At 56.9% G+C, this 15,740-nt stretch overlaps 1 protein-coding gene across 1 annotated transcript in view; it reads right to left on the bottom strand.

The window, feature by feature from the left end:
- Positions 1-5,664: 5,664 nt before the first annotated feature.
- The window catches only part of EFHD2 (EF-hand domain family member D2), a 15,371-nt gene continuing 5,295 nt past the window's right edge, over positions 5,665-15,740 (bottom strand). The window contains exons 2-4 of the mRNA XM_007459295.1: positions 8,161-8,308; positions 6,830-6,964; positions 5,665-5,796 (exon numbers count right to left, since the gene is read on the bottom strand). Coding sequence (XP_007459357.1) covers positions 5,665-5,796; positions 6,830-6,964; positions 8,161-8,308 — 415 coding nt within the window. The remainder of the gene's footprint in view (positions 5,797-6,829; positions 6,965-8,160; positions 8,309-15,740) is intronic.

A 15,740-nucleotide genomic window follows, 5' to 3' on the forward strand; every position in this document is an offset into this window, starting at 1 on the left:
GTCCCATTAGGAATTATTTCCTAATAAAGAAACTCAGAATGCTACACACCCTGCCGGTCGCGGTGGTGAGCTGGGGGTAGAAGAGAACTCTTAACTCACACGTTTTTACAGCTTAAGTCCTGTTTAGAAACAAGTGTGTGTTACTTTGGTCATATTAAAAATCAATAAAGTTTTGACTGAAAAAGCAACAGCAGAGAGGGAGTGTGAGGGAGTGTGTGTAGGGGTGATGGCCTCAGGCCTCAGAACTGGGGTGTCTGGGGGATCTCAGACTCGCTGCGAGAACATTCTGTTGCCTTCTAGAGGCTGGTCAGTGACTACTGCCCACCACACCTCAGACCCAGAGCTGTTGGTCAGCAAAGGGTCACCCTGGGCTGGGGACTGACATCGTAAAGAGATACAGGCTGAGCTAGGGAGGTATTGGGGGTTGCCAGTGTTCTGGGGGCAGGAGACAAGACTCCTGGTTTCTGTTGCAGTCAGTGACTTGCTGGACCCTGGGAAAATGATTAGCTGGGCTTCTGTGGATGGGAGTTTGCTGATTTACACACACTCAGAGACAGCAAGGTCTAGGCGCCCATCTCAGTCATGCGTACAAGCCCATGGATATACAAGCATACAGGGACAGGCAGACAGACAGACACACACACACACACACACCAGTGTCATACATAGAAAGCAGTCCGTTATAGACACAGTCACTCTCAGAGCCCCGAGCCACACGTTCAAAATGTACCCTGATATAGAAATAGCCACAAGTGCACAGGCACATAAGTAGTGAGGTACCAGGTAAAAAGTCATTCATTTTTTTTCTTTTGGAATGTTCACAGAGAAACTGACCTTTTTGGAGAGGGAGGTTGCTGGCTGCTCTGGAAGGTGCAGACAGCATCAACTTTAGGGGAACTTCATTGTTTTGAGATGTTTACCAGTTGAGGTCCTTTATGTAAGACAGCATCAGCAATTGTGCTTGGAGAAAACTGAGGTCACCTTAGTCTGTTTCAGATGCTGAAGACGGGATGTTGAGTGCTTTGCCTCGTGTTGGACCATATTCCCAAAGGACGGAAAACCTAGAGCCAGCACTTCCTAGCTGTGTGACCTTGCGCTAGTGACTCAACCTCTCTGTGCTTCCACATCCTCATCTATAGAATGGAGATTAAAAAATGGTACCAGCCTCATAGGGTTATTGTGAGGAGTGCCTGGCATAGGGCAAGCGCTATATAAATGTCGGCTGTTATTATTATTGTTGTTGGTCATCTGGTTCTCATGAGAAAGCTTGAATCTGGACTGTCACTGGGCCCTTTGGCCTTTGTGGGCCCCTTCCTCCACCAAAAAATATTAAGAATTTTATGTTTTATGACTGCGTGGGTATAAAGACTAGTATAATCCAGTTTGGATTCTATTCATTTTTTGCCTGCCAATTTTAAGAGAAACTAAAACATTTCTGTGGGCCTTAAAGTTACTGTGGGCTCCAGGCACTGGGCCCACCGCACTGATGGACGATTTGGCCCTGGCTGTGGCCCCTCTGCATGTCAGGTTCTGCACAACCGAATGGCTGAGAGAGACGTTGGGGAATGTTCTTTGGAGCATCATGAGTGCCTGCTCTGGACCCTGGAGATGCCTTTAGGGTAGCCAGGGAGAAAACTGTGCTGTCACTGGGATCAACTGGGGCAGATGTGGGAGCTGCCTCTGGGCGTGCGCACGGCTAGTGCCAGCCCCTCCTGACCTGGCCCTGGTGCAGGGAGCCATCGGCCAGAGGATGCCATCACTGCAGGGGCTCAAAATCCCTAAAGTTATGGTGGTGACACTCGGCTGGCTGACCTGAGTTTCTGGCCCCCAAGATTGAAGAAGCAGCCCCAGGAGGCCTTGGGAATAACTGCTGAAGGGCGCCCTGGGGGAGTGGATTGCTGTGATTGGAGGGCAGGGGGCTTGGTGCTGGGTTAACTGAAAGCTGTGACTCTTGCCTGCCCAGACTGTGAGGCACTGACTTACCAGGTACACAGAAGCCCTTCATTCCTTCATTCTTCCCAGACTCGCTGAGCAGCTCCGGTGCGTAGGTGCTGTGCTAGGGCTGGGGCCACAGAGAGGATAAGACCCTGTTCAGCACTGCTGGACCTCCCTGCCTGGCAGGGTGATAAGTGTTCCTTGCAGTGTTCTGGGCCAAGAGCTGGGAGCCCCAAACGAGAAGAGGTTAGTTCTGGGTGGAAGCTTGATAGGGGGCAGGTGGGAAAGGGTGGCTTCTCTGCAGATTCCATGTCCAAAACGAACATGAGGACTTGAGACTGTGACGATGCCAGACACCCCCATCCTTATCCCGCTGAAGCTCGTGTATTCCAGGGCCTGGAGCAGGGCCTCCCAGGATATGGGCACTTAATGTCCCCCAGCCATTCAGGGCCAGACTGTGCTGGAAAAATAACCATGGGTGACTTGGCAGAGGCTGGGCTCAGGGGAAGGGAATGCTAGGAGAAGCAATGCCAAGGTTGGGAGTCAAGCGGGGAGGCTGTTGGTGAGAGCCTGAGAAACAGGGCAGGTGCCACTGGCCAGGGCCCATAATTTTTAGTTGCTGGGACAGGACTTTCGGGGGGCAAGTGTTACATCTTGGGTGGGACCCACTAAGGAGGCGGGCCTGGGGGCTGGCAGTGTTTCTCCTCAAAGTCAGATGAAAGTACTGGGTGTTGAGAGAGGGTTTGGGGGCTGAGTGAGGGGTTCGGGGTTTGGTGATGGGGACCGGGACTCGGCGGGGGGCTTACTGAGAGCACGGGACCTGGGCAGGGTTTGAGGAGCCGTCTCCCCTTCCCATTCCTGGTCCCTGAATCACTCCAGGCCTCCTTATTCCTCCCGTGCCCTCTGCCCGGGCTGGGAGTGGGAGGTCTTGTGCGGGCTGAGGCTGGGGCCCCTCTCAGCTGGATCTGATGGTGGAGGGCCTGGCGTGGGACCACTGGCCTGTGTCCCTCACATTCTGAGGGCTGGAAGCCCACATCCACCTCCGGGCCAGCTGGGCGGGGTCTCTGGGGCTTGAATTTTAGCCCTTCCCTGTCAGTATCCTCTGTCCCTCAGTTCTGAGACCCTTTTGCTAGCATGTCAGGGGTTCTGATGCTCTGCCCTTGGGAAGGCAATTGAAGGGCGACGCTTAACCCAACATGCTGGTGGCATCTCAGGCCACAGGTGGCACGTGGGAGTGGCCTTTCTCAGGAAATACACTTCAAGGACGCAGCCTTCTCCAAGCAGGGCCTGTGAGGAAGCCAGAGGTGGAGGGCATCCTGGCTGCTGTCATACCACCCACGTCCACCCGGGGGCAGCGATGCCCAGCCTAATCTCAAACTCCTGTACCCCCACCTCAGGTTGCCCTTGACAGACGGGGGACACCCTACCTGGAAACCGAAGGGCTGGGAAGACTTTGAGACCCTCTCATTGAACAGATGGGGTGACTGAGACCCAGCGGGAGCCTGATCTGTCCAAAGCTACACAGGGATCACCTGGCTCTGCCTTTCATCCAACCACCGGTCTGCGGGGGAGGCTTGGGGTGCATCTCTGAGTGCGGCAGAGAGTCTTGGGGGGCGATAGGGTGCCTCAATCCAGAATCCCCGTGGCCTCGGTGCCACCCCTGGTACATGTCCTCCTCTGAATGAACTTGCCAGGCAGGGCGGCTAGATGGGTAGGGACACGAGCTGTGGACCGAGCAGCCTGGAGCTGCCCCGCTTGCCTGTGTGCCTCTGGGAGACTTTCTGGGTCTCTCTGTTCTTATCTGGGAACAACACAGCACCCCCAGCCCCCTCCTGGGCTGGCTGTGCGGACGAAATGAGTTGTTATATATAAAGAGCTTAGACCAGCCCCTGGTGACAGCAGGTGAGCATCAAACTCAACCTCCCATTAGGAAGAGTCCCTATTCTCCCTGCTTCTGAAATGACATGGGAGCCACCTGAGCCAGTGCTGCCCCAGCACCCAGGTGACCTCATCCTGTCCGCTCCCTTCCCAGCCCCTCCCCTCTCCCACCCCAACAAGAACCACACACACATAAAAATATAGAATTTTATCTTACTTTAGTTAAAAAAAATAATCGCACCACCGAATGAAGAAGCAGCCTTTTTTTTTTTTTTTCCTTTTTCTTTTTTGGTGAGAAGGGAAGAGAGAAAAAAAAAAAGCAATAAGCCAAAAGAAAAAGAACTTTTTATATTCATCTGTATAAACATATCTGCTAAGGCAAACGCAATCCAGGGCCAAGGCTGCTGCACTGGGGTCAGTACCTCCTAATTCCTGCAGATTCTAAGGCCAAAAAAATAAAACCTCTGCAAGTCCAACAGGAGTTTTGTGGACTCTTGGGGCGCTTTACTAAAATAAAGAGTTACCGAGTTTAAAAAGCAGTGACGCTGTCACAACACACACTGAAAGTTGCATAACTGTGGCCTCAGTGGCCATGCGCTTGTTTGGACTGGAGGACGGGCACAGCTTCACGACACAGCAGCGGACACAGACGCACGTACACACAGACACGCACACACGTGAGCGAGCACATCGGGAGCCGCGTAGGGCCGGGCTGGTGGCACAGGCTTGGCCACGGCCCATCTGGGGATGGGCACAGGGCGGGCTGGGGTCCCCATGCTCCCTCAGGGGGTGGGTGTGACAGGACATGTCCCGTTGCTGGTGACAAGGCGGTGAACGTCACTTGGGGAAGGATGGCGCGAGAGAGCCGAGCCAGACCCCCCTGCTCCCCACAACCTGGTCCGTGCAAACCACTTAAAGCACTTCTTGGACGCCTCCTGGAGAATGGAGACGTTCTGGTTTCCTTCCCTGTGGAGGGGCCAATCCCTCCTCCCCACCCTCTTCTCTCCAGACCGTCAGGCTGTTCTGGGCCAGGGAAAGCAGGGGGGTGGAGGGGACCGGGGACTGGTGTTTCTGTCCCCAGAGCCTTCCCTGCCCACAATCCGTGGCACGGCCGGCAGAGTGTGGGCCCTTGAGGTAGATTGGCACAGCTGCCCCCTCACCCTGCCTGGCTGGGCCCCAGAGAGCTGGGGTCTCCTTGCCAGCGTGGGGTGCCAGGGGCCTGGGTCCCTTCGCCAAAATAGAAGCCCCCCCCCCTTGATTCCAGCAGAGAGGGGAGGCAGGGCCAGAGGAACGGGTGCTGGTGATGGGGAGCCCGGGTGCCACCAACCGGCTCTATGGGGCCGGCCATGATTCTTGCCACCTGTTGCTCTCCCAGTCAAGCGGGGGGGGCGCTCGAGGGCCCCAGGGGCAGTGCAGCCTGTGGGTTAAGGGCAGGTGGTCTCCGCGGGGGTGGAGGAGGAGGTGGAAAGGGAGAGGCACAGGGAGGAGTGTGTGTGCAGGCGGCCCACCGGCAGGGAGCGCCCTAGAGCCAGAAGCAGGAGTGGCTGCAGCAGGCAGTGGGCGGCCAGGAGGCGAGGGGTGCAGGACTGGCCAGGGAGGGCTGGGCCAGGCCGGGCGGCGGCTGGTGTCAGGGCCTCAGGGACAGCGGAAGGGCGCGGGGAGGGGCCGGGCCGCTCTGGGAGACCCCTCAGCCGGCTTGTTCGCAGACTCGTGTAGCTTTGTAGCATGGTCCCTTCAGACAGAGCCGAGGATGAGGCTTGGCCTGCGGTCTGCCGGCCCTCGCCACCCTCGCCCGCGGGGCGGAGCCGGGGCGGGGGCGGGGCCGGGGCGGGGCCGGGCGGCGCGGCCTCGCTACTCGAAGGCGGCCTGCAGCTCCTTGAAGGCGGCCTTCCGCTGCCTCATCGCCTCCGCCTGCCTCTTCCTCTCCTCCTGCTCTGCCTTGATCTCCTCTTCGAAGCGGCTGGACACGCTCATGGCCTGGACCTGGGGCGGGGTCGCGGGGTCGCGGCTCAGGGCCGGAGGGGGCTCCCTCCGGGGGCTCTTCCGGCTCCGCTGTCCCCCTCCCCTCCGCACACACAGCTCTGCCTCCCACTAGCCCGGTCCCGGGCCAGGCACTTGAGTCACCTCTCTGAGCCTCATTGCTTGCACTTAGAGCCTGGCGCTCAGTAACTCCGACCTCATGGATACGTTGGGAGGATTGAAAGAGAGAAGACGTATTCAGTAGCTGCTGCAGAGCGCGGGTCCTGGAAATGCGAGCTTCCGAAGCTGCTATTCTTACCCTGTCCCCTGTCCTGGGAAGCCCAGATGCACACCTGGTCCCACTGATGAACCCAGAAACATCCCATCAACCCTAGAAGCCCAGAGGGAGGTGGGAGGAGGCCTTCAGAAGGAATGTTCTTAGCTAACATGGGGAGGGGGAGAAGCAAGAACAGGCAGGGGCCCCAGGGCCCGGGGAGGGCAGGATCTAGGAACCATACTTGTCCCCTGCATCTGAGCGTGTGCTGAAAGGGGAGGGTACTGTGCACGGCGGCGGTGGCCTCTGGGGCCCATCATACTCCCTCCCGGCTGGGGCTGGCAGGGCTAGTGTCTCCCAGAGGCCCCGGGAGCCAGTGCTCTGTTTCTGGGCCTGCTTCCTGTCTCCCGGGCCCACTCTTTAAGGCCCAGTCCTTTGCGGGTAGTGGCTCCGAGTACAGGGCTGGGGCAGCTCAAAGGGGCCCCTGTCACCTCTTCAAGAGTACACACCCCTCCCTCACCCACCTCTGGGGCAGGGAGAGAAAGAGAAGCTGGAAAGGATCACAGGCCGGACGGGAGGGGACAGAAGCCAGGAGCACAGTGGGCCCTGAGCGACCCAGGAGGGGCGTCAGCTCCCCACCTCCTGTCTGCGGTCTCAGCAGGGACAGGAAGGGGACGTGCTGACCCTTGAGCTAACTCAGCGTCCCGGAGTAACCCGGCCACGCCTGTCCTCACGCGGGGGGGTCAGGGCAACCGCAGCCTGGGCTCCTCCCATACTCCTCACCTTAGCCTCAAAGAAGCTCTTGGCCCCCTTGACGCCCTCGGTGGACACATCGATCTCGGAGAGGCGGGCCAGCACGTGCAGCCCGCTGTCCTCCTGCAGCTCCCCAGCCGCCGCCTTGCGGAAAATCAGGAGGAACTGCAGCAGGGAGAACAGAACACTGATGCTCTCAGGGAGACAGGGAAAGGGGCCAGAGCCTTACCACACCCGGGGCCAGCTGCAGGCCTCCCCGGAAAGGAGGTACTCACAGGCCTGGGAGCTGGAGGTCCGGGCTCTCCGTCCTCCATGCTCTGTGTCCTGCACAGGCTGTCATGTCCCTCCCTCTCTGGGCCTTGGTTTGCCCATCTGTACGATGGGAGGCTAGGTGACCTGTCTCCTGCCGCCCCCAGGACTGGGGCTACTGCAGGCTGCTCTGCCCACGCCCAGCTCCCGTTAAAAGCCTCAAGCTACCTCTTACCTTTGTTTCCACTGTTCCCCAAACCAATCCGCTCTAACTTCCATTTACTGAGTCCTAAAGGTACATGGCTCTGCCCATTTTACAGAGCGAGGAAGGCTCAGAGGCAAGAAAAAACCTGCCCCAATCTCAGCACCAGAAAGCGATGGAGGAAGGATTGGAACCCAGGTCCAGACTCCAAACCATCATCGTGTGCTGCTCACACCTTCCTCCCTGGACTTGGCTCCCCCAGGCGCCCCCCTCCCCCTTCTCTCGCCCTGCCTCTTCTGTGCTTCCTGCCAGTTCTCCGAGGCCCAGCCTGAGCCTTGACTCTCCAGAGGCCACCTCTGGCATTTAACCCTATGCTGCCCGGGGACCAGTGCCCTTGCTCTCTGGCCTTGAGCCTCTGCTTCCTCCTCCAGCAAACAGGCTCGTTCGTGGCTCCTGTCTCAGAGTGAGGCCTGAGTGAGATTCGGAGTGTGAGGTCACCCAGCTCAGCGCCCGGCTCCTCTAGGACCCGCAGTGCGTGTCCCTCCTCCATCTGTCCCCTCTTCTCCTGAATCACAGCATCCTGTTATTTCACTCTCTGAGCATCTCCCCCTCTACATGCCAGGACCCCCGGAGCACAGGGCCTTTCTCTGTACTCCCACAGCCCACACGGGGTCAGGTATACAGAAGTCACTCCATAAGTGCTCACTGCATGAAGGAATGGATGTGCCTCCGTCTCACTTAGGCATCTCAGAATCTCCCCAGGTACCTGCTCTAGGATCCGCTGACACCTCACTCAGCCAACTATCAGCCACTCGACAGTGGCTGTTCACGGACAAAGTCGCTCAATGACAAAGAGGGGTTAGTTTCTCCCCACCCCCCGGTGTTGCCCCCCACGGGGAGTGGGGCTCACCTCTCGGAAGCTGAGCTTGCTGTCAAAGTCCTCATCCACTTCCTTGATCATGTTTTTCAGGCCCAGGTGGGTCTGGGGGGCTCCAAGTTTCTCCATCATGAGCTTTAGCTCCATCAGGTCGATGAAGCCATCCCGGCCGGCATCGTACCTGTGAGCGCAAAGAGAGAGGCCTAAGGACATCCTGCCACCTCATACCTGACCAGAGTGGTCAGAAGCCAGAGTACAAGGAGCCTGGGGGCTCAAAAGGTGCCTCCCACCAACACGTCATCTTATCACAGCTGGAGAGGACCTCGGCCCAGGTGGACTCCCGATTCGAGGCCCAGCTACTGCTTGGTTACCTCTGATGATGGGGAGCTCACCACATGACCTGGCAGCCTCCTACATGTTGAACAGTGCTAACTTTTGGCCAAATTTACCTGCTACACAAGGCAGCGGAAACCACAGCCCCTCTCTACTGAATGAGATGTGAACAAGCAGGGAGGGAGAATTTACAATACCATGGGGGTGAGGATTGCGACGGTAGGCCCTGAAGTTAGAACTCACTGAGCATCTCCAGGTACCTCCACAGGCACTCGAGGGACATCTTGGCTCCATCTCTCCCCCTCTCCCTGTTCCCACCCAGGAGGGAAGCAGAAGGTACCACATGTCTCAGGGTAGGGCCAGAGGTCACAGGAGGGAGGGGCCACTTCTAGTTTTCTGGAAGGTGGCCTGGGGTGTGTTCTGGGAACAAGTTGTGCAGGGTGCCTGCAGTGAGCGGCAGGGATCCAGCTGGGTGGCTGGAAAAACCTGGAACAGTGATTACATGATGACCGTGCCTCTGTCCTGCACGTTTCAGGTCTCTTTTTTCTACCACCGACAGCCTGGCAGAGAGAGGGACAGGGTGAGGGGCAAGAGTCTAAACGTCTCGCTCGACTGGCTTCCTTGTGGTAAGAGCTTGGGTCAGAGCTGGGCTCCAAGCCCGTCCCCTGGCTGGGGAGGTTCTGCTTGCGCCGGGAGCACACAGCATGGCAGATGTGGGTGCTGTTCCCACCGCCCAGCCAGGCCTCTTATCAGGCGAACCAAGCAACCGCCCTGACTGTCTCCTGGTGGGCTGGGGGGAGTCATCTCGGCGCTGTGGCCAAATGGGTCTTCTGAGCCTAAAGAGGCCTGTGCAGTCCCCGAGGCCTCAAGATGGCTGGGTGGCAGCGCTGGTGACAGCAACTCAGGGGCTGAGTTCCAGAAACTTCCTGGAGACTTGGAGTTCCTACACAAACACACATCTCATTCCTGTGGCCTCTACAGGGCTTCCCAATTCCGTTCCCCCATCTCTAATTACACATAAGCTTCACATGACTATGGACATCTGACAGCAACCACTTTTTGAAATCTATCTTTGTGCTGGGAAATTTCCATACTTTATTTTACTTAATCTTCATAATAACCTTCTTTTATAATGGAAGCTCAGAGAGGTTAAGTGGCCTGCCCAAGGTCACACAGCAGTGAAGGAAGGGGCTGGGCTTCTACCCCACAACAGTAGGGCTCATAAACCTGCACATTTGCTGGCCCCCCCGACGCCCCATGTCCTGGGGTTGCCAGCAGGACAGAGACGTCTGCCTCGAGTGCTGAGCAGAGCATTTGTGCGAGGGGTAAAAATAGTTCACGAGCAAGTGAGTCAGTGGTTGGAAGTGATGCAGCACAGGAAGATAGGTCTCTGGGAACCCTGCAGGGAACACAGGGTCCTGAGGCCTTTTCCCCCACCACGGGGTGAAAGGGTCCGGGGTGAGAGCAGTGGCCACAGCCGAGGCGGAAGCAGATGTGAGAGGATGTGGAGGGTTGTGGGACTTGGGAGGGTCAGGGAGGCCAACGATCCTGTGGTCCAGGCTCCGCTTAGAGCTGGAGGGGCCCTGTGGGGGGCACGGTGGAGCCCCCCCTTCCATCTTTGGAGCCTGTTTGCCAGTGGTAAGGGGCTGGGTGGCTGCTGCATGAGCCTTAGTGACCGGTACTGGAGCAGCCCTGGAGCGTGGCCAGGTGAGGGAGTCGGTCTTTCCTGGGGCAAGTCACATGGATGCCCCTCCTCAGCGTCCCTGAGGAAGACAAAGCCCCCACCTCTTTCTGAACTCGGGCTCCAGTGATGACATGTCAGGGCTGGAGCAGACTGCCTGGGCTCCAGGAGACTGTGCCATCGAGCCAAGGCAGAGAACCGCTGGCATGATGGTGAATCTTTCGTAAGGTTACTGCGAGGACTGGGTACGTTCACACGTGACAAGCACTTTGCACAGCGCTGGCTCCAGAAACTGCAGCTACCAGCACTATCATGAGACTTTGTTACTTTTATGAAGCTCCTACTACGTGCCAGCCATTTTCTCTGCGCTCAGCAATCCTGGGGGGTCAGAGTTATGTCCCCATGTGACTGATTAGGGGACAGGGGCTGGAGAGGTTTGGGCACTGGCCAAGGGTTCAGACGCCCATCCCTGGGATTCCCACATTCTACTCTCTCTACCGCCCCAACCTGCCTCTCTTGAGCCTCAGCTTTATTTACTGCTCAAGGGTTACTCCTGCAGCCAGGGGTGGCTCAGTTTCAGAGGAAGTGCAGATAAAGTGTCCAAACTTGGACAGAAACTTGGGCTCTGGTTCTCGGTCTCTGGCAGCTCCCAGGCCTGGCTGGGCTGCAGCTCAAACCGCGGCGTGAACCGCTGCCTGTGTCAATCAAGCATCAATCAATTACTGGTTCCGGGCTCCTGCCCCCAGGGGGACAATGCAGGGGCTGGCCACACTGGAGGGGGTTGTTCCCACAAGGCCCCCGGGGTAGTGGACATCTACCATGTGCCCTGAGCTGTGACGTGGGTGGGCTCTGGGTCATTGGATCAGCCAGGTTCCTGGGTAAACCCCGGAGGTTTGCGCTCACAGCAGCTCTGCTGAGACTAACCCGAGTCCAAACCGCAGCTCTGCCACCTGCTGGCTAGGTGACTCTCCTCAAGTCACATGACCCTATGAACCATTTACATCATGGAGATCAGACCCATCCCAGGCTTGCGGCAAGAGTCAAGAGATGATCCATGTAGATTCTTAGCACAGAGGCTGGCCCACAATAAGTACTTAATCATTACACGCTAACTACAGTACTAATTATCGGTAACATCTACCTCTAGGATCCGAGATAAAGGAGATTGTGGATGTAAAATGCCTAGTACATAGTACGTGCTTAAAACCTGCAATTTCTTTAGAATAGTGGCTATTGAGGAATTCTTATGTGCCAGATACTAGTTAAGTACTTTGCACATTTAATATAAAAATGGTGTTGATAGTGAGAAAAATAATGGTAAAAAATACAATTTCTCCCTCAGGCACCAGTCCTAATGGCGCATGGCGGGAAGGAAATGCTTGTTGTAGACTGGCCTGGAGGCAGCGGGTGGACACGACGGCCCAGAGGTCCCTCCAGCATCTTCTCTGAAGGTCCCACTGCTTCCCTCCCCCACCCCCATTAGGCCTGATTCAAGGACCCCGCCACCTGGGGAGGTGAAGAGACAGCAGGACAGAATCTTTTGCTCTCTCGCTGGGCAGACAGAGAGAGAAGCCTCGGTCCTGGATTACTCTCTTGTCCCTCCTCTGACAGGGAGGGAAGTGACAAAGGGGGAGACTGTCAGTGTGCCACCAGCAGGAGGACCACTGGCAACCCAGGAGAGAATGGTGTTCTAAGATGCTTGGAAACAGGCACATGTCCCTGACTGGGGAGAGCCTCTCTTCCCTCAGCCCTCTCCCTGAGCTGGAGCTCAGGTTGCAGGTAGCTCAGAGGATCCAGGAAAAGAGTCCGTACCCAAGATCCACCTGGATGCCTGGTCTACCCCTTCATGTCATGTAGGGAACTTGGGGCCCAGAGTGGGTAGCAAGCAGCCCAGGGCCACACAGCTGGAGAAAAGCAAGATTCCTGAAGTTGTAAGCTTTCCTCCCTGCCTGCCTGCTTTCCTCTTGGGAAGGCGGTCCCATGGAGGGTCCCAGATTCTCAAGCCTGCAGGGCTGGGGGAGACTGGGCTGAGAGGAGAGGCTTGGGCCCTGCCTGGGAGGGCAAGTTCCATCTGGCAGGACTGATAACAAAGCTCCTGGGCTGGGAGCTCAGCACTTTTCTCCAGCACTGGAGGGAGGCGGCTGCACCTGGTGCTGTGCCCACATTCCTAACCACCACCCCTCTGAGCCTCCCCCTGAATAGTTCTCGATGGGGAGGGCTCAGCAGCTGCCGCCCCGGATGCTGGTGACGAAATCCCCTCCCATCTGCCCTTGCACGTGGAGCAGCGGCCACCACCCAGGCAGACTTTGCCCCTTTGGGCTGCAGGTCCCATCCGGCTGATGGCTCCTCCTCCCCCGGTTCTGATAACCCGGAGATATGGGGGTGAGAGCAGCGGCCGGCTCCTACAGCGTGCAGGGCTTGCCCTCATTTCATAACAATATTATCATTAGTGGCTGCTCTTGGCTGGGCACTTACTATGTGCCAGGCACTGTGCCAAGTGTTTTGTATCAGATCCTCACAGGAACTCCATGAAGCAGGCATAAATATCCCCATACTACAGACGAGGAGACTGAGGCTCAGGGAGAAAGTGACGTGGCCAAGACCATAGCTGACGAGGGCACACCTGGGATCAGAACCCTGACCTGACGAAAAACATGTGCTTTTAACTACTATGCTATGTCTTGATGCCTACAGACCCTGCACCAAAGAAACTCAGGTTGGGAAGGATACTGGAGGCCACCTCATTTAGCCATTCATGAGGGTCAGATACACAATGCAGTTTTCCTGCTTGGCATCTTGAATACCTCTAAGGATGGGAAGCTCACTGCTTACCTAAAGCAGCACATTTTGGCTTTGGAACTATTAGAAAGTTTCTCCTCATGCACGACCCTCCCCACCCACCAGCTGTGCTGTACAGTCTGAGAGCAGAGTGAGGAGTCATCACAGCTGCTGCACAAGGGGAGGGTGGGAACAGTTGATCTGGGAGCATAGGGGACCCCAATTCTCTCCCTTCTAGTTCCCATCCCAGGCCTTTGCTGATGGCCCCTCTGCCCATGGGGGTCCCAAGGAGGACAGACAGCTGGAGAGAGTGGTGTTTATGGACCACTGAGCCCCCAGGCCCACCTGGCTTTGTTCTCAGCATTCACAGACCTGGTCTTCCTCCATCCTATCTGGGGAGGCCCCAGAGGCTCCTAGGCCTCTACTCTTTGTCCTGCAAAATGGGAAGGCAGGTCGCTTGGGGCAGGAAAGTTCTGGACAACAGGGAAATTCTGGCCTTGCTAGCTGTTACAGGCAGGTTGGCTTGGCCCGCCTCCCCGTGCAGGTGGACGCCCACAGGCTCGGTGATGATGGCCGGCAGTGCCCATCCGTTCCTGCACTCTCCCACCCCCAGACTGCCTGACTCATGAGGGGAAAGCCCAGCCTCTCACCACTTCCTCCAGTCCTATCTGTGGAGTCTGACACTTGATCTGTTGCCCTGTGTCAGCTAAGGAGAGGGTGTGTGAGTGCATACGGGTGAGTGTGTGGCTGGGGGTGCTCACGCCTCCTCCACGGCTTTCCAATAAGTCCAAGGATCAAGTGGGGGCCCCCTAGGCTGATGGCAATTGCTGGGCGCTGTCGGGACTTGGGGACATCCTAACCTCAAGTTCAAGCACCTCATGCTGAGCCCACCCTGGAAGGGCAGCTCCCTCCACATGTAGTTTCAGCAGTGGGTCTACCCCCGCCCCCGGCTCTCCCCTGTGCCGCCTCCTTCCCTGCCTGCACTTAATAATAATAATTATAAAAGTGATTGCAAAGAACATTTACTGAATGTCTAATATAACCCAGTGTTTACTATTTAACTTAATCTTTCCTCTTGTTTTACCCTCACTGCCCAGACTAAGTAACGTGGCAGGGAGACAGCTATTGTGGCCCAGTGCTTCTTAAACCTTAATGCGCCCACCCGGTGAGCCTTGTTAAAATGCAGATTCTGGGCTTCCCTGGTGGCGCAGTGGTTGAGAGTCCGCCTGCCGATGCAGGGGACACGGGTTCGTGCCCCGGTCCGGGAGGATCCCACATGCCGCGGAGTGGCTGGGCCCGTGAGCCATGGCCGCTGAGCCTGCGCGTCCGGAGCCTGTGCTCCGCAATGGGAGAGGCCACAACAGTGAGAGGCCCTCGTACTGCAAAAAAAAAAAAAAAAGTGCAGATTCTGACCCAGTAGGCCTGGGGTGGAGCCTGAGCCTCTGAGCTTTCTAACAAGCTCCCGGCTGACACTGATGCTGCTCTCTTCGGGTCCCATGGGAGCAAGGGACTTGGGAGTCAGAAGGACCCTAGTTCAAATCCTGTCTCCACTCCTCAATTCATGGAACCCTCTCTGACACCCGGTCATCTTATCAATGAAAGGGGTGATGATCATCTTCCAGGATGCCGAGACAGGATTAAACAAGAGGCAAAGTGCCTGCAATGGAGATGCCACAGCGGCCCTCTGTCTGTGCACGGCTCAGGCGTCCCTGGGCCCGGCTCCGTCAGGCTGCACCGTTCTGGCCCGGAACCCTCGCTTCTCTAGACCTTGAAAAGCAGAAGTCGGCCGAGGAGCAGGCTGCTGGGCAGTCAGAGGGAACTCGGCTGCTGGAGGGTGTGGGGACTGTCCCTGCTGAGGCCACAGGGCAACTCTGCCCCTGGCTGGGCTGGCCCTACAGAAAGGGCCCCAGGCAGCAGGGCTGGGTCTCCTACAGCCGAAGCCAGGCCCTGAACCCAGAGGCACAGAGGACAGAAGGCAGGAAGGTGCAAACCAAAAGGGAACCAAAAGTCCCTTGGGGGGACAGAAAGGAGAGGTGACTCAGAATCAGAAGGGCAGTAGGAGAGCAGAGGACAGGCCTGAGGCCAGGAAATCCTCCCTCCCCAGAAAGGCAGGCTCCTGGCTGCTGCAGGGGGAAGGACCCAACCTCTGAACCCCCAGAGGACGCCCCCCCAGCCCCCCCCCGCCTAGGCTCTGGGACTCCTCCTTTCCCATAAACGCAGCCCTCACTTGGCCTCGGGAGCTCCCAGTAGGCAGACCTGGCTCTAATCCTGGCCCTGCCACTTATTATAACCTTGAGCCTTGCTTTCCTCATCTGGCAAATGGGGATAATGACAGCACCCACCTCCCTGGGCTGGTGTGAGGATGAAGTTCAGTTCCTGAAATAACACACCAGGCTCAACTGGGCCTGGCGGTTCCATTAAACAAGGAGAGGGCGTGGCGGCAGGGGGCTGGCTGTGGAGGGCCGGTGGCACGGCATCCCTCAGGAGAACTTCCAGTCCTCGTCATAGAAATCAACAAATGGAACCTGCCGTTTCCCAGCTGTTTCCAGCCCGGTGGGCCCATCCTCTCTATCCCCCCAAAGACCCACCCCTCTATGCCACTGCTCTCCGTGAGACTTTAAGCTTCTTGAGGGCAGGAACTCTATTTTTCCCTTAATTCTCTGGACCTTGCACACAGAAACTTAATAAAATATGATTAAAGGAATGGACTTAAAGCTTTTCAAAATCATCGTCTATGTTTTTAATAGCCCACAGACCAGACACAATGGTGGGCTCTTTACAAAGGCTCAGGAATTTTTTTTTTTTTTTTTTTTTTTTCCCC

This window comes from Lipotes vexillifer, unplaced genomic scaffold, assembly GCF_000442215.2.
Source record: "Lipotes vexillifer unplaced genomic scaffold, Lipotes_vexillifer_v1.1 scaffold496, whole genome shotgun sequence".
Lineage (NCBI taxonomy): Eukaryota > Metazoa > Chordata > Mammalia > Artiodactyla > Lipotidae > Lipotes > Lipotes vexillifer.